Below are 20,535 nucleotides of genomic sequence, written 5' to 3' on the forward strand. Positions count from 1 at the left end.
TAATGAGCCCAGTCCTCCACAACATAGAGCAAAGTGTGCAGATACTGCATATGTTTGGAAAATGTAATAAAAAGTTTGTGAAAGAAAAAAAAAGAAAACCTCCCTGAAATGAGTTTTTGCAGGTTGGGATGTCTGTGTACAGTAGGTGGTAAATGACCTAGCTGGCAGGCTATGCTGGTAGTTGTAGTTCTGAGGCAGCCCCAGTCTCCACCCTGCTGTACAGGAGGACAGCCACCTGCAGGAGCTCCCTGATAACCTATCTGAGGTGACATCAGAGCTGCTGCTGTGACTTGTGTGCGAGGCTGCTCCGGCTTCCTGTTCCTACTTCCGTTCTCTGGGGCATGTAAATGTTTGTGCACACTGCTGTCTGCAGGAACCGCAAGCTGCCATCGTCCTGTGCCTCAGGTACCTGCAGAGGAGGCTGCGTCCACCTACCTGGCAGCTGCAACATGGAGGCTGTGCAGATGAGGAACCACCCCAGGAGGTAGCACGTCCACCACTCATTGCTGACTGGAGATGTATTACATTGTATCATGTGCTCCAGCAGTTTTTATACTGTTTTTATAATGTCGGGATTTTTTATGAATTGGAGGCACAGACATCTGGTGGTCACAGCTGCATAGTCAGGGTCTTTTCTGCTTCTAGGTCTGTACTTGGTCCATGGCTGCTAGCTGCACTTTATTGCTTCATATATACTAGGAACAGAACTGCACAAGGCTGAACATGGGGTTAAAGTGTGTGGAGGTCTTCTTCATTTATCCCAAGAATCTGAGAAGAAGGTCTGGGACAGGTCTCTTTCTGTTAGCTCTGCTTCTTCAGAACTTTGCCCCCAATGAACATCTTGTTTTTTTTTTTATTATTTCATGTTTGCTATGTGGTCTTGTTTACACGGTCGCAGTAATTCCTCTTCAGTAGTGTTGAGCGAACCTCTATTTTCAAGTTCGACGTACGAGATTCAGGTTCTGGTTATCTAAGAACTCCGTTATGGATTCCGCTACCGCGGACCATAACTTTATGGTCCGCGGTAGCGGAATCCGTAACGGAATTCTTAGATACGCCGAACTTGAAACCACAACTTCGCTCAACACTATTCAGCACCGATTCGGTGCTCAGTGTGCGCTGAAACCACCTCCCATTGTTTTCAGTGGACAGCCATGCCAAGGGTTTTTGTGCAGGTCCATTGTTGGTGCGAATACCATGTGGAACCCTTTGCTTTTCACACTAGCGGCAGGACGGATCCGACAGGCTGTTCACCCTGTCAGATCCGTTCTGCCGCTATTTCGCGGTGAGAGGCCGCCGGACTAAAAAGTCGGACATGCAGTACTTTTAGGCTATTTTCACACTAGCGTTAGTGTGATCCGGCAGGCAGTTCCGTCGTCGGAGCTGCCTGCCGGATCCGCTGATCAGTGTGACAACTGACAGCAGTCTTGCAGTCTTTTTGACAGTTTTCCTTCAGTTGTTTTGCAATGCCGGATCCGGCACTAATGCAAGTCAATGGGAATTAATGCCGGATCCGGCATTCCGGCGACTGATCAGGCATTTTGGACAGACATAATAATGCTGCGGTATTATGTCCGGCCAAAACACCTGACAGTGACTGAATCGGCCAAGTAGATCAGATCTGTAGTAAAATGGTGCAGAAATTGGTCTGCAGTGTGGATTTTAAAATCTGCAGCATGTCAAGTGTTTGTGTTTGGGGTAACTCAGCCTCAAAATCCACAGTAACACTTTCGGATTTTGGTGCGGATTTGGTGCATCGAAAACCGCACAAAAAGAAAAATCCACAAAAAAAGTCTGAATAAGGCCTCTTTCACACTACAGTATGTCCATTTCAGTGTTTTGCGTTCCGTTTTTAACAGATCCGTTGTTCCGTTTTTTTTTGTTCCGTTGTGTTTCCGTTTCCGTTCCCGTTCCGTTCCGTTTTTCCGTATGGCATATACAGTATACAGTAATTACATTGAAAAAATTGGGCTGGCCATAACATTTTCAATAGATGGTTCAGAAAAAACGGAACGGAAACGGAAGACATACGGATGCATTTCCGTATGTGTTCCGTTTTTTTTGCGGACCCATTGACCTTAATGGAGCCACGGAACGTGATTTGCGGCCAAATATAGGACATGTTCTATCTTTCAACGGAACGGAAAAACGGAAATACGGAAACGGAATGCATACGGAACACATTCCGTTTTTTTTGCAGAACCATTGAAAGGAATGGTTCCGTATACGGACTGTATACGGACCGCAAAAAACGGACCGCAAAACGGAAAAAAAAAACGGTAGCGTGAAAGAGGCCTAAGCTTGTGTTTTTTGCTTCAGTTTTTTGTGCCGTGACGTTTTCAGCGCCATTTTTTTTCCTAAGTAGCTGTGTGAACTGTGTATTTTTCCTGGCTTTTTTTTCTCTATAGTGAGTCTAAAAACACTTGAAAAAAAATGCCAGAGCTACAGCATGCTGCGCTTTTGAAAAGAAAGAACGGCAAAAAACACCACCTAATAACAAATGGCAGCAGCAAAAAACCCTCGTGTCCTGCATTTCAAGTTTCCCATAGACTTCAGCTGGTATCTGGAGCTGGAGTTTTTCCAACAAAAAATACAGGTGCAATAAAACACCAATGAAAACCTATATGCGAAAGCAGCTTTAGTCCAGGTCCACTGTTAACATGTTCTTCTTGACTTAGGCCTCTTGCACACGACCGTATGGCTTTTTCAGTATTTTGCGGTCCGCAAGAAACGGATCCGCAAAAAATATGGATGCTGTCCGTGTGCATTCTGTTTTTTGCGGATCCATTGAAATGAATGGTTCTGTATACGGAACGCAAAAAACGGAATGTAAACGAAAAAAAACGTTTGTGTGCAAGAGGCCTTAGGGCTTGTTCACACGACCGTGCCTTTTTTTGCGGTCCGCAAATTACGGATCCGCAAAAAACAGATGCCGCCCTTGTGCCTCCTGCAATTTGCGGAATGGAACAGGAGGCCCATATAGAAATGCCTATTCTTGTCCGCAAAACAGACAAGAATAGGACAGGACTCATAATTTTTGCGGGGCCACGGGACAGAGCAATGGATGCGGACAGCACACAGAGTGCTGTCCGCATCTTTTGCGGACCCATTGAAATTAATGGTTCCGTATACGGAACGCAGAAAACGGGCCGTATACGGAACGCAAAATTCCAGTTGTTAAAAGCACAGGATGGGGGATAACTATTAGGCTCCATTCACACATCTGTAATAATGGGTCCGCATCCGTTCCGCAAATTGTGGAATGGGTGTGGACCCATTCATTCTCAATGGGGACGGAATGGATGCAGAGAGCACACTATGTACTCTCCGCATCTGCATTTACGGAACGCGCCAGACTATGTTCTGGACCGCGGCTCCCGAAAAAAATAAAACATGTCCTATTCTTGTCCGCAATTGCGGACAAGAATAGGCATTTCTATGGGGGTGCCGGCCGGGTGTATTGCAGATCCGCAATGCACTACGGATGTGTGAATGGACCCTTAGATCGATGATGGTCCTACTGCTGGGACCCCCACTGGTCACAAGAAAGCGTACCCCAGTGGCCGGTTAAGCATGTGCAGTGCCGCTCCATTCATCTGTAAGAGCGTATAATGAAGACAGCAGAGTACAGCGCTCACCTATTTCCAGAACTCCCATAGAGATGAATGACGTGGCAGCTTGCATGCCCTAGCTGCTGCTCTGTTCATTTGGGAAGCTCCGAGGGATATGGGATTCCGTTTTGCGTAATTGGTGGGGGTCCCAGGAGTAGGATCCTCATCAATAGTTATCCCCCTTATCCTGTGTATAGAGGATAACTTTTAACAACCGGAATACCCCTTTAATGTACACGGTCTAGCCAGAAAGCAGGGGAAATATGTAGCTTAAGGCTACGTCTACACGACGACATTTGTCGCACAACTACACTGCAACATTTGTAGCGCAACATCTTGTTGCACTAATGTCGCGCGACAATTTTTATAATGGCAGTCTATGGTGTCGCACTGCAACATGCTGCGACTGCGACGCAACAGTCGCAGAAAAATCCATCTCGAATGGATTTTCTGCGACAGTCGCAGCATGTTGCATTCCGACACCATAGACTGCTATTCTAAAAATTGTCGCGCGACATTAGTGCAACAAAATGTCGCGCGACAAATGTCGTCGTGTAGACGTAGCCTTATACCATAGGCAACTGAAAGGAAACTAAAAATGCTCCTTTGTGTCCTTTGCCCAGAGCTGATGGGACATTAGATTATCAGCAGTGTATTCGTGTCTAGTACTGTATATAGCAGGAGCATGTGCCCTAACTTGACATCCAGCTGTACTCCCATCATCCGTATAAGGGGGACTGTGTAGGAGTCTTAGTACAGGATGTGTCGTCATAATTGGAGCCTCTGTATTTCACTCGCACAATGGCCTCGCTGTGCGGCGTCCACATAGATACGGCACGGCCTGTCAGGATCTTCTTACATTTCAATAACTGGAAGATGGGGTTGTGTAATAAATTCTTGGGCAAGCCTCTTCACTTCTTCTTTTTTGCATTAGAAGCCGGAAGGTGCTATTTAAATACCAGTAAAATGCCCGGCTCGTCTCTGCCACTTCCTATTATATATTATCTATCACTTAGTGAGCACAGAGGGAACGAAGAGACCTTTCTGAACGCTGCTGTGCAGAGACCACAGGGGTGTGACATCCGGCGGCAGCAGCAACCCAAAGAAAAAGATCAAGGTCTTCAAAAACTCAAAAAAGTTTTTCCCCTGCTGTTTTGGCTATCACTTGGCTTACACCGCCATGTCACTACCTGATGTCAGCTTCCGCCTCGAGTCAAAGGGGCTGTTCACAGTTCGTTTTTGCCGTACGTCAAGTGGATACATTTACACACAGTAAAGAAAAAACGTATACAAATGTATGCAACTTTGTGGAAATCTCTCTTTTTTTAACATATACGTTTGACAGATGTGCATACAGTTTTTCTTAACAGAAAACATCCGTTTTTGGGAAACCTTTCTTTTTTTAAATAAAGATTTGAAGTATATCAAAGGAAGTATCTGGATAGAAACGGATCCGTTTAACAGATGATAAACATATTGTCTTACATTTTCACCCTGTAAAACGTGCTGAAACGGTGACAAATGCCGTCAGATGCACGCATTTTGGAGATAAGCTTGCCCAGTTATAGTCTATGGTATGGCTACGTCAAGCCATACGTTTCTGTACGTTTTTTCTGTTTACAAATGTATCCACTTGACATTCAAAAATGACATGTGAACAGCTGCAAAAGGGGAGATTTATCAAATCTGGTGTAAAGGCAAACTGGCTTAGTCGCCCATAGCAACCAAGGTCTGAAAAATAAAAAGTTGGAATCTGATTGGTTGCAATAGGTGACTAAGCCATTTCTACTTTACACCAGTTATGTTAAATCTCCTCAAAAGACTACACTTCCAGGAAATAGTTTATCTATCTAGCCACATGTGCACCATACTGTGCATCATTATTGCAATGTTTCGGGCTATTCAAAATCCATGCCGAGAATATCTATCTATCTCCATAAGCATTACCTATCACTTATTCCGCCTCTACAGAGAATGCAGTTAAAGGTATTTTCTGAGACTTATATACCGATGACCTACAGTATCCTCTGGATAGGTCACCAGTATTTGATCAGTGGGGTTCCGACTAAGGATGAGCGAATCAACTTCGGATGAAACATTTGAAGTCTATTCACATAATACTTTGTTTGAATACTGTAGGGAGCGAGCGCGCCGTACAGCATTAGAATATATTAGCTCCTATGAGCTGAAATTATTATTTTGCGAAGTCTTGCGAGACCGCATTATAACTTCATAAATCAATTTCTACTGTAAAAAAACATTTCCCGAACTTTGGTTCGTTTCCAAGTGTTGTTTTTTTTACAGTAGAAATTAACATGGTAAAAAAAAGACATTTGTCCATCCAGTTCGGCCTGTCACCGTACAAGTTGATCCAGAGGAAGGCAAAAAAAACTCTGTGAGGTAGAAGCCAATTTTCCCCACTTAGGCTACTTTCACACTTGCGGCAGTGTGATCCGGCGGGCAGTTCCGTCGTCGGAACTGCCCGCCCGATCTGCCGCTGACTGAAAGCATTTGTGAGACGGATCCAGGTGCGGATCCGTCTCACAAATGCATTGCAAGGACGGATCCGTCTCTCCGCTTGTCATGCGGACCGACGGATCCGTCTTGTACATTTTTTCACATTTTTACCGATCTGCGCATGCGCATGACGGATCCGGCATTCCGGTATTCTGAATGCCGGATCCGGCGCTAATTCATTCCTATGGGAAAAAATGCCGGATCCGGCGTTCAGGCAAGTCTTCAGTTTTTTTGCCGGAGAGAAAACCGTAGCATGCTGCGGTTTTCTCTTTTGCCTGATCAGTCAAAACGACTGAACTGAAGACATCCTGATGCATCCTGAACGGATTACTCTCCATTCAGAATGCATGGGGATAAAACTGATCAGTTCTTTTCCGGTATAGAGCCCCTGTGACGGAACTCAATGCCGGAAAAGAACAACGCAAGTGTGAAAGTACCCTTAAGGGGAAAAAAATTCCTTCCCGACTCCAATCAGGCAATCAGAATAACTCCCTGGATCAGCGACCCCTCTCTAGTAGCTATAGCCTGTAGATTTATGAAGTTATTATGCGAAGTCTCGCAAGACTTCACAAAGTAATAACTTCAGCTCATAGGAGCCAATATGTTCTGATGTTTCCCCAGAAGTCGATTCGCTCATCCCTAGTTCCGGGACCCCCTCCAATCAGCTGCTTCTGTGAGCGCCGCGGCCTTCTCTCTGCTTTTCCTAGGCCAAGTGACGTCTCATTCATCGATTACGTGACCTTGGTGCAGCTGAGCTACACCTGAAGTAAATGGGGATGAGCGCGATACCAATGTATGGCGCTGTGCTTGGTAAGCAGCGAAAAGTCCGTGGAGGTGTCTTCTCAAAACAGCCCATCAAATGCTGATGACCTATCCATTAGATGGGTCATAAGTTAAAAAATCCTAGAAAACCCTTTTAACTATAGTGTCTTAAAGGAAAATTCTTACCAATCATTTTTTTTTGCCAGCTAAAACCAAATTATCTATCTATCTATCCTTTTTTCTAATCTGTTTTTATTTTCTGATTGTAACATAGTAACATATACAGTCAGGTCCATAAATATTGAGACAACGACACAATTCTAACATTTTTGGCTCTATACACCACCACAATGGATTTGAAATGAAACAAACAAGATGTGCTTTAACTGCAGACTGTCCGCTTTAATTTGAGGGTATTTACATCCAAATCAGGGGAAAGGTGTAGGAATTACAACAGTTTGTATATGTGCCTCCCACTTGTTAAGGGACCAAAAGTAATGGGACAATTGGCTTCTCAGCTGTTCCATGGCCAGGTGTGTGTTATTCCCAATTATCCCAATTACAATGAGCAGATAAAAGGTCCAGAGTTCATTTCAAGTGTGCTATTTGCATTTGGAATCTGCTGCTGTCAACTCTCAAGATGAGATCCAAAGAGCTGTCACTATCAGTGAAGCAAGCCATCATTAGGCTGAAAAAACAAAACAAACCCATCAGAGAGATAGCAAAAACATTAGGCGTGGCCAAAGCAACTGTTTGGAACATTCTTAAAAAGAAGGAACGCACCAGTGAGCTCAGCAACACCAAAAGACCCAGAAGATCACGGAAAACAACTGTGGTGGATGACCGAAGAATTCTTTCCCTGGTGAAGAAAACACCCTTCACAACAGTTGGCCACATCAAGAACACTTTCCAGGAGGTAGGTGTATGTGTGTCAAAGTCAACCATCAAGAGAAGACTTCACCAGAGTAAATACAGAGGGTTCACCACAAGATGTAAACTATTGGTGAGCCTCAAAAACAGGAAGGCCAGATTAGAGTTTGCCAAACGACATCTAAAAAAGCCTTCACATTTCTGGAACAACATCCTATGGGCAGATGAGACCAAGATCAACTTGTACCAGAGTGATGGGAAGAGAAGAGTATGGAGAAGGAAAGTAACTGCTCATGATCCTAAGCATACCACCTCATAAGTGAGGCATGATGGTGGTAATGTCATGGCGTGGGCATGCATGGCTGCCAATGGAACTAGTTCTCTTGTATTTATTGATGATGTGACTGCTGACAAAAGCAGCAGGATGAATTCTGAAGTGTTTCGGGCAATATTATCTGCTCATATTCAGCCAAATGCTTCAGAACTCATTGGACGGCGCTTCACAGTGCAGATGGACAATGACCCAAAGCATACTGCAAAAGCAACCAAAGAGTTTTTTAAGGAAAAGAAGTGGAATGTTATGCAATGGCCAAGTCAATCACCTGACCTGAATCCGATTGAGCATGCATTTCACTTGCTGAAGACAAAACTGAAGGGAAAATGCCCTAAGAACAAGCAGGAACTGAAGACAGTTGCAGTAGAGGCCTGGCAGAGCATCACCAGGGATGAAACCCAGCGTCTGGTGATGCGTTCCAGACTTCAGGCTGTAATTGACTGCAAAGGATTTGCAACCAAGTATTAAGAAGTGAAAGTTTGATTTATGATTATTATTCTGTCCCATTACTTTTGGTCCCTTAACAAGTGGGAGGCACATATGCAAACTGTTGTAATTCCTACACCGTTCACCTGATTTGGATGTAAATACGCTCAAATTAAAGCTGACAGTCTGCAGTTAAAGCACATCTTGTTCATTTCATTTCAAATCCATTGTGGTGGTGTATAGAGCCAAAAATGTTAGAATTGTGTCGATGTCCCAATATTTATGGACCTGACTGTAAGAGCATAGGGGGTCATTTATGACTACATATATGCCACTTTTGTGCACGCCATGGTGTGGCAGAATCTGTGACTTCTTCCCTGCTCACGCCAGGTCTAAAAAAAGTAGACGTGGATCTTAAAGATCTAGGGCATCTTATCCCTGACTCACCAGGGCGATGGTTCTACTACTTACAATTACGCAGTTTCACTGGATCTCTGGCACCCGGTACGCAACTTCAATCCTCCTTATCTGACTTTGAGAAACTATGCCTGGCTACTTCTGCTCCTGGGCATTCTATATCTCTTATATATGCCATTCTGAACTCGGGAGAGATCGGGGATGACACAGAAGAATTCCCTGCCCCGGCTAAGAAAATTATGCAATCATGGGAATCTGAGTTGGGATACCCCCTAACGCCTGATCAGTGGAAGAGATCTCTTCTATTCACTCATAAGTCCTCGATTTCCTGTAAGATTCAGGAACTCAATTACAAGATCTTCTCTAGGTGGTATAGGACCCCGGTTAAGCTTAACCAGTTCTACCCTTCGGTTCCGGACATATGCTGGAGGTGTTCGAAATCTAGAGGCACCATGTTGCACATTTGGTGGGAGTGTACAGGAGTAGCAACGCTATGGCGTGACATTTTCACGCTATATGAACATCTATACAAAATCCGTATTCCTATGTCTCCCCAGTTAGCTCTTCTTTCAGTTTACCCGGGCAGAATTAAGGTGGTCAGGAAGGGCATCCTCAGATTTTTTGTCATAGCAATGCGCCAAATAATTCCTCGAGTTTGGCGCTCAACAGAAAGTCTCCTCAGAGTCACTTGGGTTGGAGCTTTGGATTCTCTGGCGCGCCTGGAAGAGTTGGGTGCCGAAGACCAGGGTTCTGGAGTTGCTCACTCTAAACAATGGGAAGCCTGGTATCAGTTCCGTGCATCGGCAGGTTTCTCGGGTTGGTTGACCTCAGGTTCTATTACCTAACTTACTCTGCTTAGTCTGGCTGCAATAAAATCTTGTCTGGACTACTAGTACAATCCCTTCCTCCCCTCCCCTCCTCTCCCCCCCTCTTTTCTTTCACCGTGTATTGATGATTGTTGATTTTTATCTCTGTACGCTGATATGATATGTGATTCAGTAACTTTCTTATGTTACTTATGTCTAAGTTTACATGGGTTTCAATAAAAACAAATTGAACCATAAAAAAAGTAGACGTGGCGGAGAAGGGGACGGGACGGTAGGCCTGTCTCAGTCATCATTTTTTATGCCTGATTTAGGCATAGAAAATGGTCTACATTTAAGACAGTAAGGAAGCCGGCGCCTCTACATAAACTCCAACGGATCCACCGCCAGCTATAGGGGACATTAGGACTTAAGTCTTAATAAATGTGCCCCATAGTTTTCAAGGCGGAAAAAAGAAACAAATCTATCCAGTTCAGCCTATTATTCTACAAAGTTGATCCAGAGGAAGACAATTTTTCAGGGAAAAATAAATGTTTTTATTTTGATTGCTGAACATGATTATGGGGCAGCCATCTTGCCTGAGTCTGGAGGCGACCTCATTGACATCTATGGGAGAGTTTTCTAGGCATGCTGTGGCCTGTGCAGAGGTCATTGCACAAGGAAGGAATAGATAAACTGTGATAATCACCTATTGTGTATAATGGATCCTGCTTTATCTTTATATAGAGGTATTATCTTTTATTGTAATCCTGCCTATGATGATATTGATGAAAAAGCTTTGTACAGACCAAATGGCGCTTATTAGGCTTAGGGCTCATGCACCCAGCCGTGCCCGGCCCGCAAACAGCAGGTCCCCAATATGCGGGCACCGGCCGAGTGCACCCCGCATCACGGATGGGTCTGCAATCCGGAAGGTCGGTGTGGAACGGAGGCACAGAAGCACTACGGAGTGCCTCTGTGAGGTTTCTCTCCGTACCGCCAAACAATAGAACATGTTCTATTTTTTTGCGATGTGGACGGATCACAGAACCGTTCAAGTTGAATAGGTCTGGATCTGTCTGCGGAATCCACACCGATGTTGCCCGTGCATTGGGGACTGCAAATTGTGGTCCCCAATGCACGGAACGGCCGAGCAATGGGCGTGTGCATGAGACCTTAGTGGCCACTGCAAAAACTGTAACATTTTAGGAATTTGTTTTTATAACTTAGTGAAATTCTAAAAGCATCAGTAAAGATTCTTCAAAATATGTTTAGCCTAAAAACATGATTGAAACAATAGGTCATGTTGTGGTGACACATTCCCTTTAAGCCGCCCATACACATGATATAGCTGTCAGCCAAAACCCTATTTCCTTTGACGCTATGTAAATACAATGGTTTACTTACCCTTTACTAGTAATGTGTTGCAGCTTGTGTTATAGTCCAGAGCTGCATTCACAATTCTGCTGGAATCAGCTAAGAATATTGTCATTATTAGACACATCCCTACTGTCTTAGCTAAGCTCCTTTAATGGCATGGGAAAGTTTTTCAGATAACTGTACCATACAAATCTACAGAGCAAGCTGTGTCTAAATGCAGATCAGGCCTATACAGTTTGAAACTGTTTTTGGACAAGGGTATTAAGGATGTATTTTTGCACCCATATGGTTGGAGATCCTGTGTAATTCCCAACCTAACAGCATCATAAGTGTCTGTCATGCATGGACGCATCAAAACGATAGTCCTTACTCAATGACTTCTGTGGGAGAGTTTTGTGAGCATGCTTTGTTATCTGCTTAGGTCACTGTGCAGGGAGGGGTAGGAGGTGAGCTCAGCAGTGGACCCTGGGTTATCTGCCTCCAGCTTTATGATAGGAGGTTGTTTCCTGTGATCCTCATCCTGCCTGTGATGATAATGAGATGACTGCTGAGAAGTGATCTGTACAGAAGAGGAAGTGTTACCCTATTCTGAAGCTTAGTGGTCATTGAGAAAACTGCAATAGTTGAGGAAAATGGTTTAATACAAATAAAGACATGGGCAATGGTGTCTTTGAGAAGTGTAGGAGTGCCTGTGACATGCTGTTCCTTTTTATATTGCATGTCTGCTAACAGAAACCTCTTTTCTACACTTTACTATAGGCAGTTAAAAAAACTAAGTGAAGACAACTTAAATAAACAACCGGAGGAAGTATTTGATATCCTAGAAAAACTTGGTGAAGGGTAAGTGAAGAAGTTTCAAATCTTTTGATATGCCATTCATCTGAAAAATAGAAATATACGCTATTCTGACCATCCACCTAATTTAAACAATAACATGATATTTAGCAAAAAAATAAAAAGCCTAAGGGTAGGTTCACACCTCCTGCTTCACTGATTCGTCAGGCTGTTCCAGCAGAGAACAGCCTACCGTCATATACTGGATCTGGCCTAGCCGGATACTGATGTTTACTGCTAGACCCCATTGACTATAATGGGATCCAGCCAGTTTGCAGCATGAGTGCTGGGTTTCAGCAGGACAAAAAACAGTACATGCAGCGTTTTTTGTCTGGCCCAAAACCCCTTAACTTATGCTGGAAAGCGTCTGGATCCCCACCGGAACCCTTTATAGTCAATGGGGTCTGGCAGTATCCGGCTAAGCCGAATCCGGTGAACTCTGAAGCTACCCTTACTCCTCTGAGGATTAGGCCTCTTTTACACGACCTTTTTTTTTTTTTTTTCATTAACGGGCCGTTTTTTGCGTTCCGTATACAGAACCATTCATTTCAATGGTTCCGGAAAAAAAAAGGAATGTACTCCGTATGCATTCTGTTTCCGTATTTCCGTTCCGTTGAAAGATAGAACATGTCCTATTATTGCCCACAAATCACGTTCCGTGGCTCCATTCAAGTCAATGGGTCCGCAAAAAAACGGAACACATACGGAAATGCATCCGTATGTCATCCGTTCCGTTTTTGCGGAACATCTATTAAAAATTTTATGCTCAGCCCAATTTTTTTCTATGTAATTACTGCATACTGTATATGCCGAACGGAAAAACAGAACAGAAACGGAAACAAAAAAACGGAACGGATCCGTGAAAACCGACCGCAAAACACTGAAAAAGCCATACGGTCGTGTGAAAGGGGCCTTAAAGGGCTTCTGTCACCCCCAAAACACATATTTTTTTTTTTTTTTTGGGCTTGTTAAAATCCTTATTTAACGACTATTCCCTATATAGGGCTCTTACCTTTTGTCTGTGGCTTCTTTTCCTTAAAAATCGATCTTTTAAAATATGCAAATCACTTCACTAGGCTACTTGCTGGTAGCCGCCGCAAAAAAACGCCCCTCCTCCAGTTGATTGACAGGGCCAGCGAGCGCTCTCCTCCTCCGGCTGGCCCTGTCAGCATTTCAAATCCCGCGCCTGTCTTCATTCGGCGCAGGCGCACTGAGAGGAGGACTCTCGCCTCCTCAGCACTCCCTCAGTGCGCCTGTGCCGATGACGTCTTCTCTTTCGGTGATGTCATCGGCGCAGGCGCACTGAGGGAGTGCTGAGGAGGCGAGCGTCCTCCTCTCAGTGCGCCTGCGCCAAATGAAGACAGGCGCGGGATTTGAAATGCTGACAGGGCCAGCCGGAGGAGGAGAGCGCTTGCTGGCCCTGTCAATCAACTGGAGGAGGGGCGGTTTTTTGCGGCGGCTACCAGCAAGTAGACGCCCTACTTGCTGATAGTGAAGTGATTTGCATATTTTAAAAGATCGATTTTTTAAGGAAAAGAAGCCACAGACAAAGGTAAGAGCCCTATATAGGGTATAGTCGTTAAATACGGATTTTAACAAGTGTTTTGGGGGTGACAGAAGCCCTTTAAGAGGAGAGAGCTGCAGCAGAAAGGACACGCCCTTGAGCTTCCAACCTTAAAGAGGTTCTGCACTTTGTTTAAACTGATGATCGATCCTCTGGATAGATCATCAGCTTCTGATCAGCGGGGGTCCGACACCCGGGACCCCCGCCGATCAGCTGTTTGAGAAGGCAGCGCCACGGCCTTCTCACTGTTTACCTCCGGCCCAGTGACGTCACGACTAGTATCACTGGCCTGGGCGGGGCTAAGCTCTGTTCACTTGAATGGAGCTTAACACCGCCCAGGCAAGTTGATACTAGTCGTGACGCCATTGGGCCAGCGGTAAACAGCTGATCGGCGGGGGTCCCGGGTGTCTGGCCCCCGCCGATCAGAAGCTGATGATCTATCCAGAGAATATATCATCAGTTGAAACAAAGTGCAGAACCCCTTTAACTAAATCTAGGAAACCAATTGGACTAATGAATGGTATAAGGTATTGTTCATACCTGGTCGTGTAAATGTGGATGTGCCCTGCATTGTCTTGTTTAAGAAAACATGGAGACAGATCTAAGAGAGAGGAGGAAGAAAAAGCTTTGTTATTTACTGTAGAACCCATTACCCATGATTCAGTACAGATACATGCCAAGCTGGCCAGTTATCCAAGGCCAGTTGCCTTTCATGATGTGTGTTCTTTCTTCCATAGGTCATATGGCAGTGTATTTAAAGCGAACCACAAGGAAACAAGCCAGATTGTGGCCATTAAACAGATTCCTGTGGAGTCTGACCTGCAGGAAATTATAAAGGAGATCTCCATCATGCAGCAGTGTGACAGGTATACTCAGCACATTAAAAAGATACAATCTTACTAAAGCCTAAAAAACGGCCAGACACTTCTGAGAGCGGCCTATCTCCCGGCACAACATGGGAAAAATCCAGCACGGTTGATGCTTGAGAGTTGTGAGCCCCCCAAACATTTTAGGGCTCATGCACATGGCCGTAGTCGATTTTGCGGTCTGCAAATTGCAGATCCGCAAAACACGGATACCAGCCGCTTGCGTTCCGAATTTTGCCGAACGGAATGTTCTGCCCTCTATAGAACTGCCCGGTCCTTGTCCGTAATATGGACAAGAATAGGACCTGTTCTATTTTTTTTGCGGGGCCACGGAATAGACATACAGTGTGCTGTCCACATCGTTTGCAGCCCCATTGAAAGGGTCTGCAAATAATGCGAATCGGATGCGGACAAAAAAATGCGGCCTTGTGCATAAGACCTAAATCTGTATACTTATCGTTAATATCCATGAATCTAGCAGGGTAGCTGTTCAGTATTCAGTATATTATTATAGTTTAGGGTAAGGTTTGCATTCAGTTTTATTTTGCTTTGCGACTGATCACATCGAAGACATCCGTCTCTGTAATCTCTCTATCCCACGGACCTGAATGATAACAGAAACAACTGACCATGAGGGAACTGATGACGACTAAAGCCTTCCATATACATAAGGCAATGATTGATCGTATTGTGTCCGATCCCACCAGTAACATGCCAGACTAAACTAGCCGACCAGGAAACCTTTTTTTAATAAAATTGACTATCTGGTCCTTGAGCACAATGGCAATAGGATAGGGCGTTTTGGATCTATTATGCCATACACATGTAATTACAGCCAACAATGGCCACGTTTTCTAGCCTGGCCAATCACATTTTTGATAGCCAGATGTCTGCCACTGGCCATCACGAATTATCGTTCTATTTTTTCAATTGATGATCTACCAATGTGGCCAAAATCTTCCATTTTGTCCATCTTCAGTCTTATGTAGGGATGATTTAAAGGGTTTTTTGAGATTACTATGGTTTTTAACAAACCTGTTCATGTCCTTACTTACCTTACATCTTCTTCATACTTTTTTTTTAATTTGGACTCTCCGGACCCGTTTTCACCATGTAAACCAATGACTCTGGTTTGTTTCCATCCTGTAAGGAGCACTTCCTGTTCCTGTATCCAACCAAACCCATGATGCACTTCTCTTTCCACTGCCACAACTCTAGCACCGTCCCTAACAACGCCCAGTTAGTTTATCTCTCCTCCCACCCAGCTATATAAACTCTCCCCCATAATTGCCCCTGCTGTTCCTTTGATACGCCCATGGACATAACATCACAGGAAATAGGAAGGAGCTACATGGACATGGTCATGTGACCACAGCCCAGATCGGAAGATAGGCGCAAAAAAGGTAAAAGAAATACATTACAAAATTACAGCTACCTTCATAAATGATTATTTTAAAAGATGTTGATGCAAATTTGGAAACCCCCTTTAAGTATGTCAGCATTTATCCCAGATCCATAGGAATGTATAGACAAATAGAAGCAAGTATCAAAAAACCCTAATCTCTTATTCATGATTTGGTGGATTAATCCTTAGAAAATCTGAATGATAATGTTCTTGCATGAAATAACCTGTCAATTATTCACTTAATTAATTCAATTAATTATTCAATTAATCATCCCGTAAACGAGCAGCAGCATGAATTCCTGAAGTAATAGATGTGATTTCCTTAGAGGGAATTTGCGCTTACTTTTCCCATTGCCCTCTGCTTCAAGTGTTTCTTCATATTTCTGGAGAGTGCTGAGGAGCCTATGGAGCAATTGCTGTCAGGACACAAGGGAACTGGGGCTCATTCAATATTTAAATCTTCCTAAATTATTAAGCCTTGACCTTTTTATACAGCCAAATGATTTCCTCTTCAGTTCATTTAAATGAGTTTCCTGTGAACACTTTTCATATGCACCTCATGCGGAATGTTACCACACACAGAAATAGAAATCTTCTATGTGAAGTGGATGAATTGGATTACTTTTAACACATGTCCTGGTTTCTCCAGGACAAACTCTGATCTTACATTTTTAATGCTGTAGTGCTCTTTTAGAATGTAGATGATATCATGTATAGGCCTCCATATGAGCGAATAGAATTTCAGGATAAATTTGATTCGCCTAGAAGCCGAATTTCCTCGAATGGATTTAACTTGAAATAGTATAAAAAACAAAAAAATGTAAAACTTTCCTCCTCCGTTTGCTCGCGACGGGCCGCTAGTCTCCATCTTGTTCGAAGACTTCGGCCGAAATCCTGTGCGGCGTAAAATTACATCACGCTGGCCGGCGTGATGCCGTAATCTCGCGCCACATAGGATTTCTGCCGAGATCTTCAAGCAAGATGGCGGCGGCCGGCCCGTCGCGAGCAAATGGAGGCTGTAAGTTTGATTAAATTTTTCTTTTATTGTTAATTTTACACTCGGATGTCGCAATCATGTATGAACGCCGCATCTGAGGGGTACAATGACGGGGGCGGCGCTATCGCAGCTCCGTGTCATTGCTCCCCCTACTTACAAAAAATTTGCTTCGTGACTAAGTAATTAGTCACAAAGCGAATTTTTTCGTGAAATTCTGTGAATTAGCCGAATCGAACTTTTAAGAAATTCGCTCATCTCTAGCCTCCACCAATAACTACAGCGCCATGTACCTTTCTTAACCTGTCCAGTCACAGCATTTGACATTAGAAATCCCATTGGTTTCACATCTTTCTATAATAGTTTTCAAACAGAGTATGTTTTTATTGCCTTTTTACCTGAGGTTTTATGCTACAGACCTCCTAGAGCCCCATAGCAAATCTTAGTATGGGTCCCATTGACTCGCCCAGTTTCCCAGTACACGTGTGACAGTTGCTCCCAGTCAACACAAAGGTCAATGCCCCAGATTTCTAATGGATTTCCTTTTTTTTTTTTTTATTAAGGGGAAGACATTAATTTATAAAAAATTGGAATTAAAAAAGTCACCATCCACCTCACCCAACTTTTTCCGACTTCTATGTAGGTGTTTCATGAATATGGTGCTCATTCCAAACACTATATTTCTCTATGTATTTACACCAGACAACTGGTAAAAATACATTGATAAACCTGTTTTCCTTCTATTATAAAGCTGGCTGCATGCAGCCACCACTAGTGCATAGGAATTTCTACAATTACCGTTTACTGGACTAGAAGCTAAAGAATCCCTTTGGCGGTTGAATGAAAATGCATTGTGTTCAGCGTCGGGCTCCCCTCCCCCCGGGCTCCAAAACAGTAGTGTGGTCTGCCTCAACTGAAGCTATGCCACTGGCAACTTTTCATTCATCACCACAGTGATGTGTCATCTTAATAATATCTCACATATGGCACCTGTCAAGTTCACGTCTCAACACTACAACCCATGTAATCAAAGAATTTTTGGGGAACCATGGATTCATCTGCACAGGAGTGTATATGCCGCTTATTCAGGGGTTTTAGCCATCTCGGGTATTTATGGCACAGCCCCAGAACATCCTCAGAAGGAAAATGTCCCCTACTTCGAGAGAAATGCATCTAGCTGTGCAGCTGAAGAGGAGGAATAATTAAGCTGAAAAATACATTAGGGAAACCCTAAAAATGTATGATTGTACAAAAGAAACACAGCCATTATGCAATAATTTTTTTTTGAAAACTCAGGTACACTTTCATATTACCTCTTTCATTGATGTGAGCTGCTCATTTTTGCTTCATAGAAGCATTTTTGTTTTTCACTTCTCTGCTACTGTTGCTTGCCTCTCATGGGCTATTTAGCTATTCTCCTACAGTAGCTATACAAACCAGCGTATTTCCCACTTTTCTTACTTGGATACCTCTTCTCCGCGTAGATTTCATTGAACAGTGAGCACACTTCACGCAAGCCAAATTTAAATTGTATAAGTACATATTCACCACTCTTCTTCCACAGCCTCCACGTTGTGAAGTATTATGGTAGCTACTTTAAGAACAGTGACCTGTGGATTGTTATGGAGTATTGTGGAGGGGGCTCTGTCTCTGACATCATCCGACTGCGGAAACAAACTGTAAGTTGAACACATACTTTAGCATTATTGGGTTTCTTTCTACAGGACTATGCAGTTATGTAGTTCTTTAATTTTGTATCCTCGGTAGTTAAAGGTTTTCTGTCACCCCAATTTTCGCTATTAAACAGGCTGACATTATAGATGTGAAAATGTCACCAGAATTTAACTCTGCATTTCTTTTATTTAAGTATGCCCCTGTTTTCGTGTAATTTTAACTTATTATATGCAAATGAGCCTCTAGGAGCGGGGGGGGGGGGCGTTGCAGCCGGCTTTCTCACTGCGCCGAATACTGAATGGGACTGCGCAGGCACGAGATTTACACGGCAGGCGGGGCCAGCAGGAGAACCAACGCTAGCCTGGCCCTGTCAATCAAGACAGAAGAGCGTGGAAATGGGGTGGGCGAACGGAGCCTCTAGGAGCAGCTGCAACGCCCCCCGCTCCTAGAGGCTCATTTGCATATAATAAAAGTTAAAATTACACGAAAACGGGGGCATACTTAAATAAAAGAAATGCAGAGTTAAATTCTGGTGACATTTTCACATTTATATTGTCGGCCTGTTTAATAGCGGAAATTGGGGTGACGGGAACCCTTTAAAGGGGTTTTCTGACTTTTTGTGTACTGTTGACCTATCCTCTGATCAATAGAGATCTGACACCCCCACCAATCAGCTGTTTAGGGGACAGTGGTGCTTGAGTGAGCGCTGCTGCCTCCTCGCAGCTTACCAAGAGCAGTGATGTCCACTGGATAGTGGCCGTGCTTGGTATCGCAGCTCAGCCCCATTCACTTGACCGATGAATGTGACGTCACTGGCCTAGAGTAATCTGCAAGAAGGCTGTGGCGCTCCGGTGAACTGGGAAAATTCTGAAGACCAAATGGGACTTCAGTTCTACTGTTGTGGCTTCTTCAAAGGCATGGACAACTACTGGTCTTTTTGCCCTGTGGGCTCTTACAATAAAATGTATGTTGGTATAGATACAGAGTGCGCTTTGAAAGAAAAAAGTCTTTACTATCTTATAAATTTATCAACTAAACAATAAATCTGGTTTGTTGTTCAGACACACACAATATAACCAGTTGTATGAGAAGCCAAATAAGACTACTTTCACACTCGCGTTTTGGCTTTCCGTTTTTGAGATCCGTTCAGGGCTCTCACAAGCGGTCCAAATCGGATCAGTATGCATTCTGAATGGAAAAGGATCCGCTCAGAATGCATCAGTTTGCATCAGTTCACTCTCCATTCCACTTGCAGCGTTTTAGTGTCCGTCTGATGAACCTGAGCCAAACGGATCCGTCCTGGCACACAATGTATGTCAGTGGGGACGGATCCTTTTTCTATGACGCAATCTGGCACAATAGAAAACTGATCCGTCCTCCACTGACTTTCAATGGTGTTCAAGACGGATCCGTCTTGGCTATGTTATATATAATACAAACAGATCCGTTCTGAACGGATGCAGACGGTTGTATTATCTGAACGGATCCGTCCATGACAAACCGCGAGTGTGAAAGTAGCCTAACCTTGGTAAATAGGAGAATGAGTTACAGGAAACAGAGGACTCCAGGAGAAAATACTAACGCAGAGACCAGTTGCTGGTCACCCATAAACACAGAAGAATGACGACAGACACTCCATCTAGTAAGCCCCAGTGCCACCACTCTGCCAAACATTATCTACACATTACTAACTGAAAAGTAAAGGTTTCATGAGGTTTTTAGGGCACGGCCACACGGTCAGGTTTCCTGATACAGTTCTGGAAGGCTAAATTAGGAGTGGATCATAAAAGGAGAAAAAGTTCAAAGGACAGATATGACTTCTCTTTTTTGAATTCACGCCTGGTTTTGGCTTCCACAATTGTAAGCAGAAACCAGAGAATCTGGCCATACCCTTATAGGACACCTCATATACATGCAAAGCTTCTATGTACATTGCCCAGCTTGCTGATGAATTTTACTTTGTTCTTTATTTATAGTGTCATACAAAGAGGAAGTACTTCTATTTTAGTTTACTTTTTGAGGTTTCACTTCATGTTTTCCCCTTGTCAGGTCTATGGCACCAGAGATATACGTTTAAT

The 20,535-nt window shown here is 43.8% G+C and overlaps 1 protein-coding gene across 1 annotated transcript in view; it reads left to right on the forward strand.

Moving 5' to 3' along the window:
* The first annotated feature begins 316 nt into the window (after positions 1 to 316).
* Positions 317 to 20,535, forward strand: part of LOC121004399 (serine/threonine-protein kinase 4-like) — a 104,119-nt gene continuing 83,900 nt past the window's right edge. The window contains exons 1-4 of the mRNA XM_040436597.1: positions 317 to 484; positions 11,880 to 11,960; positions 14,256 to 14,384; positions 18,348 to 18,462. Coding sequence (XP_040292531.1) covers positions 348 to 484; positions 11,880 to 11,960; positions 14,256 to 14,384; positions 18,348 to 18,462 — 462 coding nt within the window. The 5' untranslated portion in view covers positions 317 to 347. The remainder of the gene's footprint in view (positions 485 to 11,879; positions 11,961 to 14,255; positions 14,385 to 18,347; positions 18,463 to 20,535) is intronic.

Source organism: Bufo bufo, chromosome 6, assembly GCF_905171765.1.
Source record: "Bufo bufo chromosome 6, aBufBuf1.1, whole genome shotgun sequence".
NCBI classification, from domain to species: domain Eukaryota; kingdom Metazoa; phylum Chordata; class Amphibia; order Anura; family Bufonidae; genus Bufo; species Bufo bufo.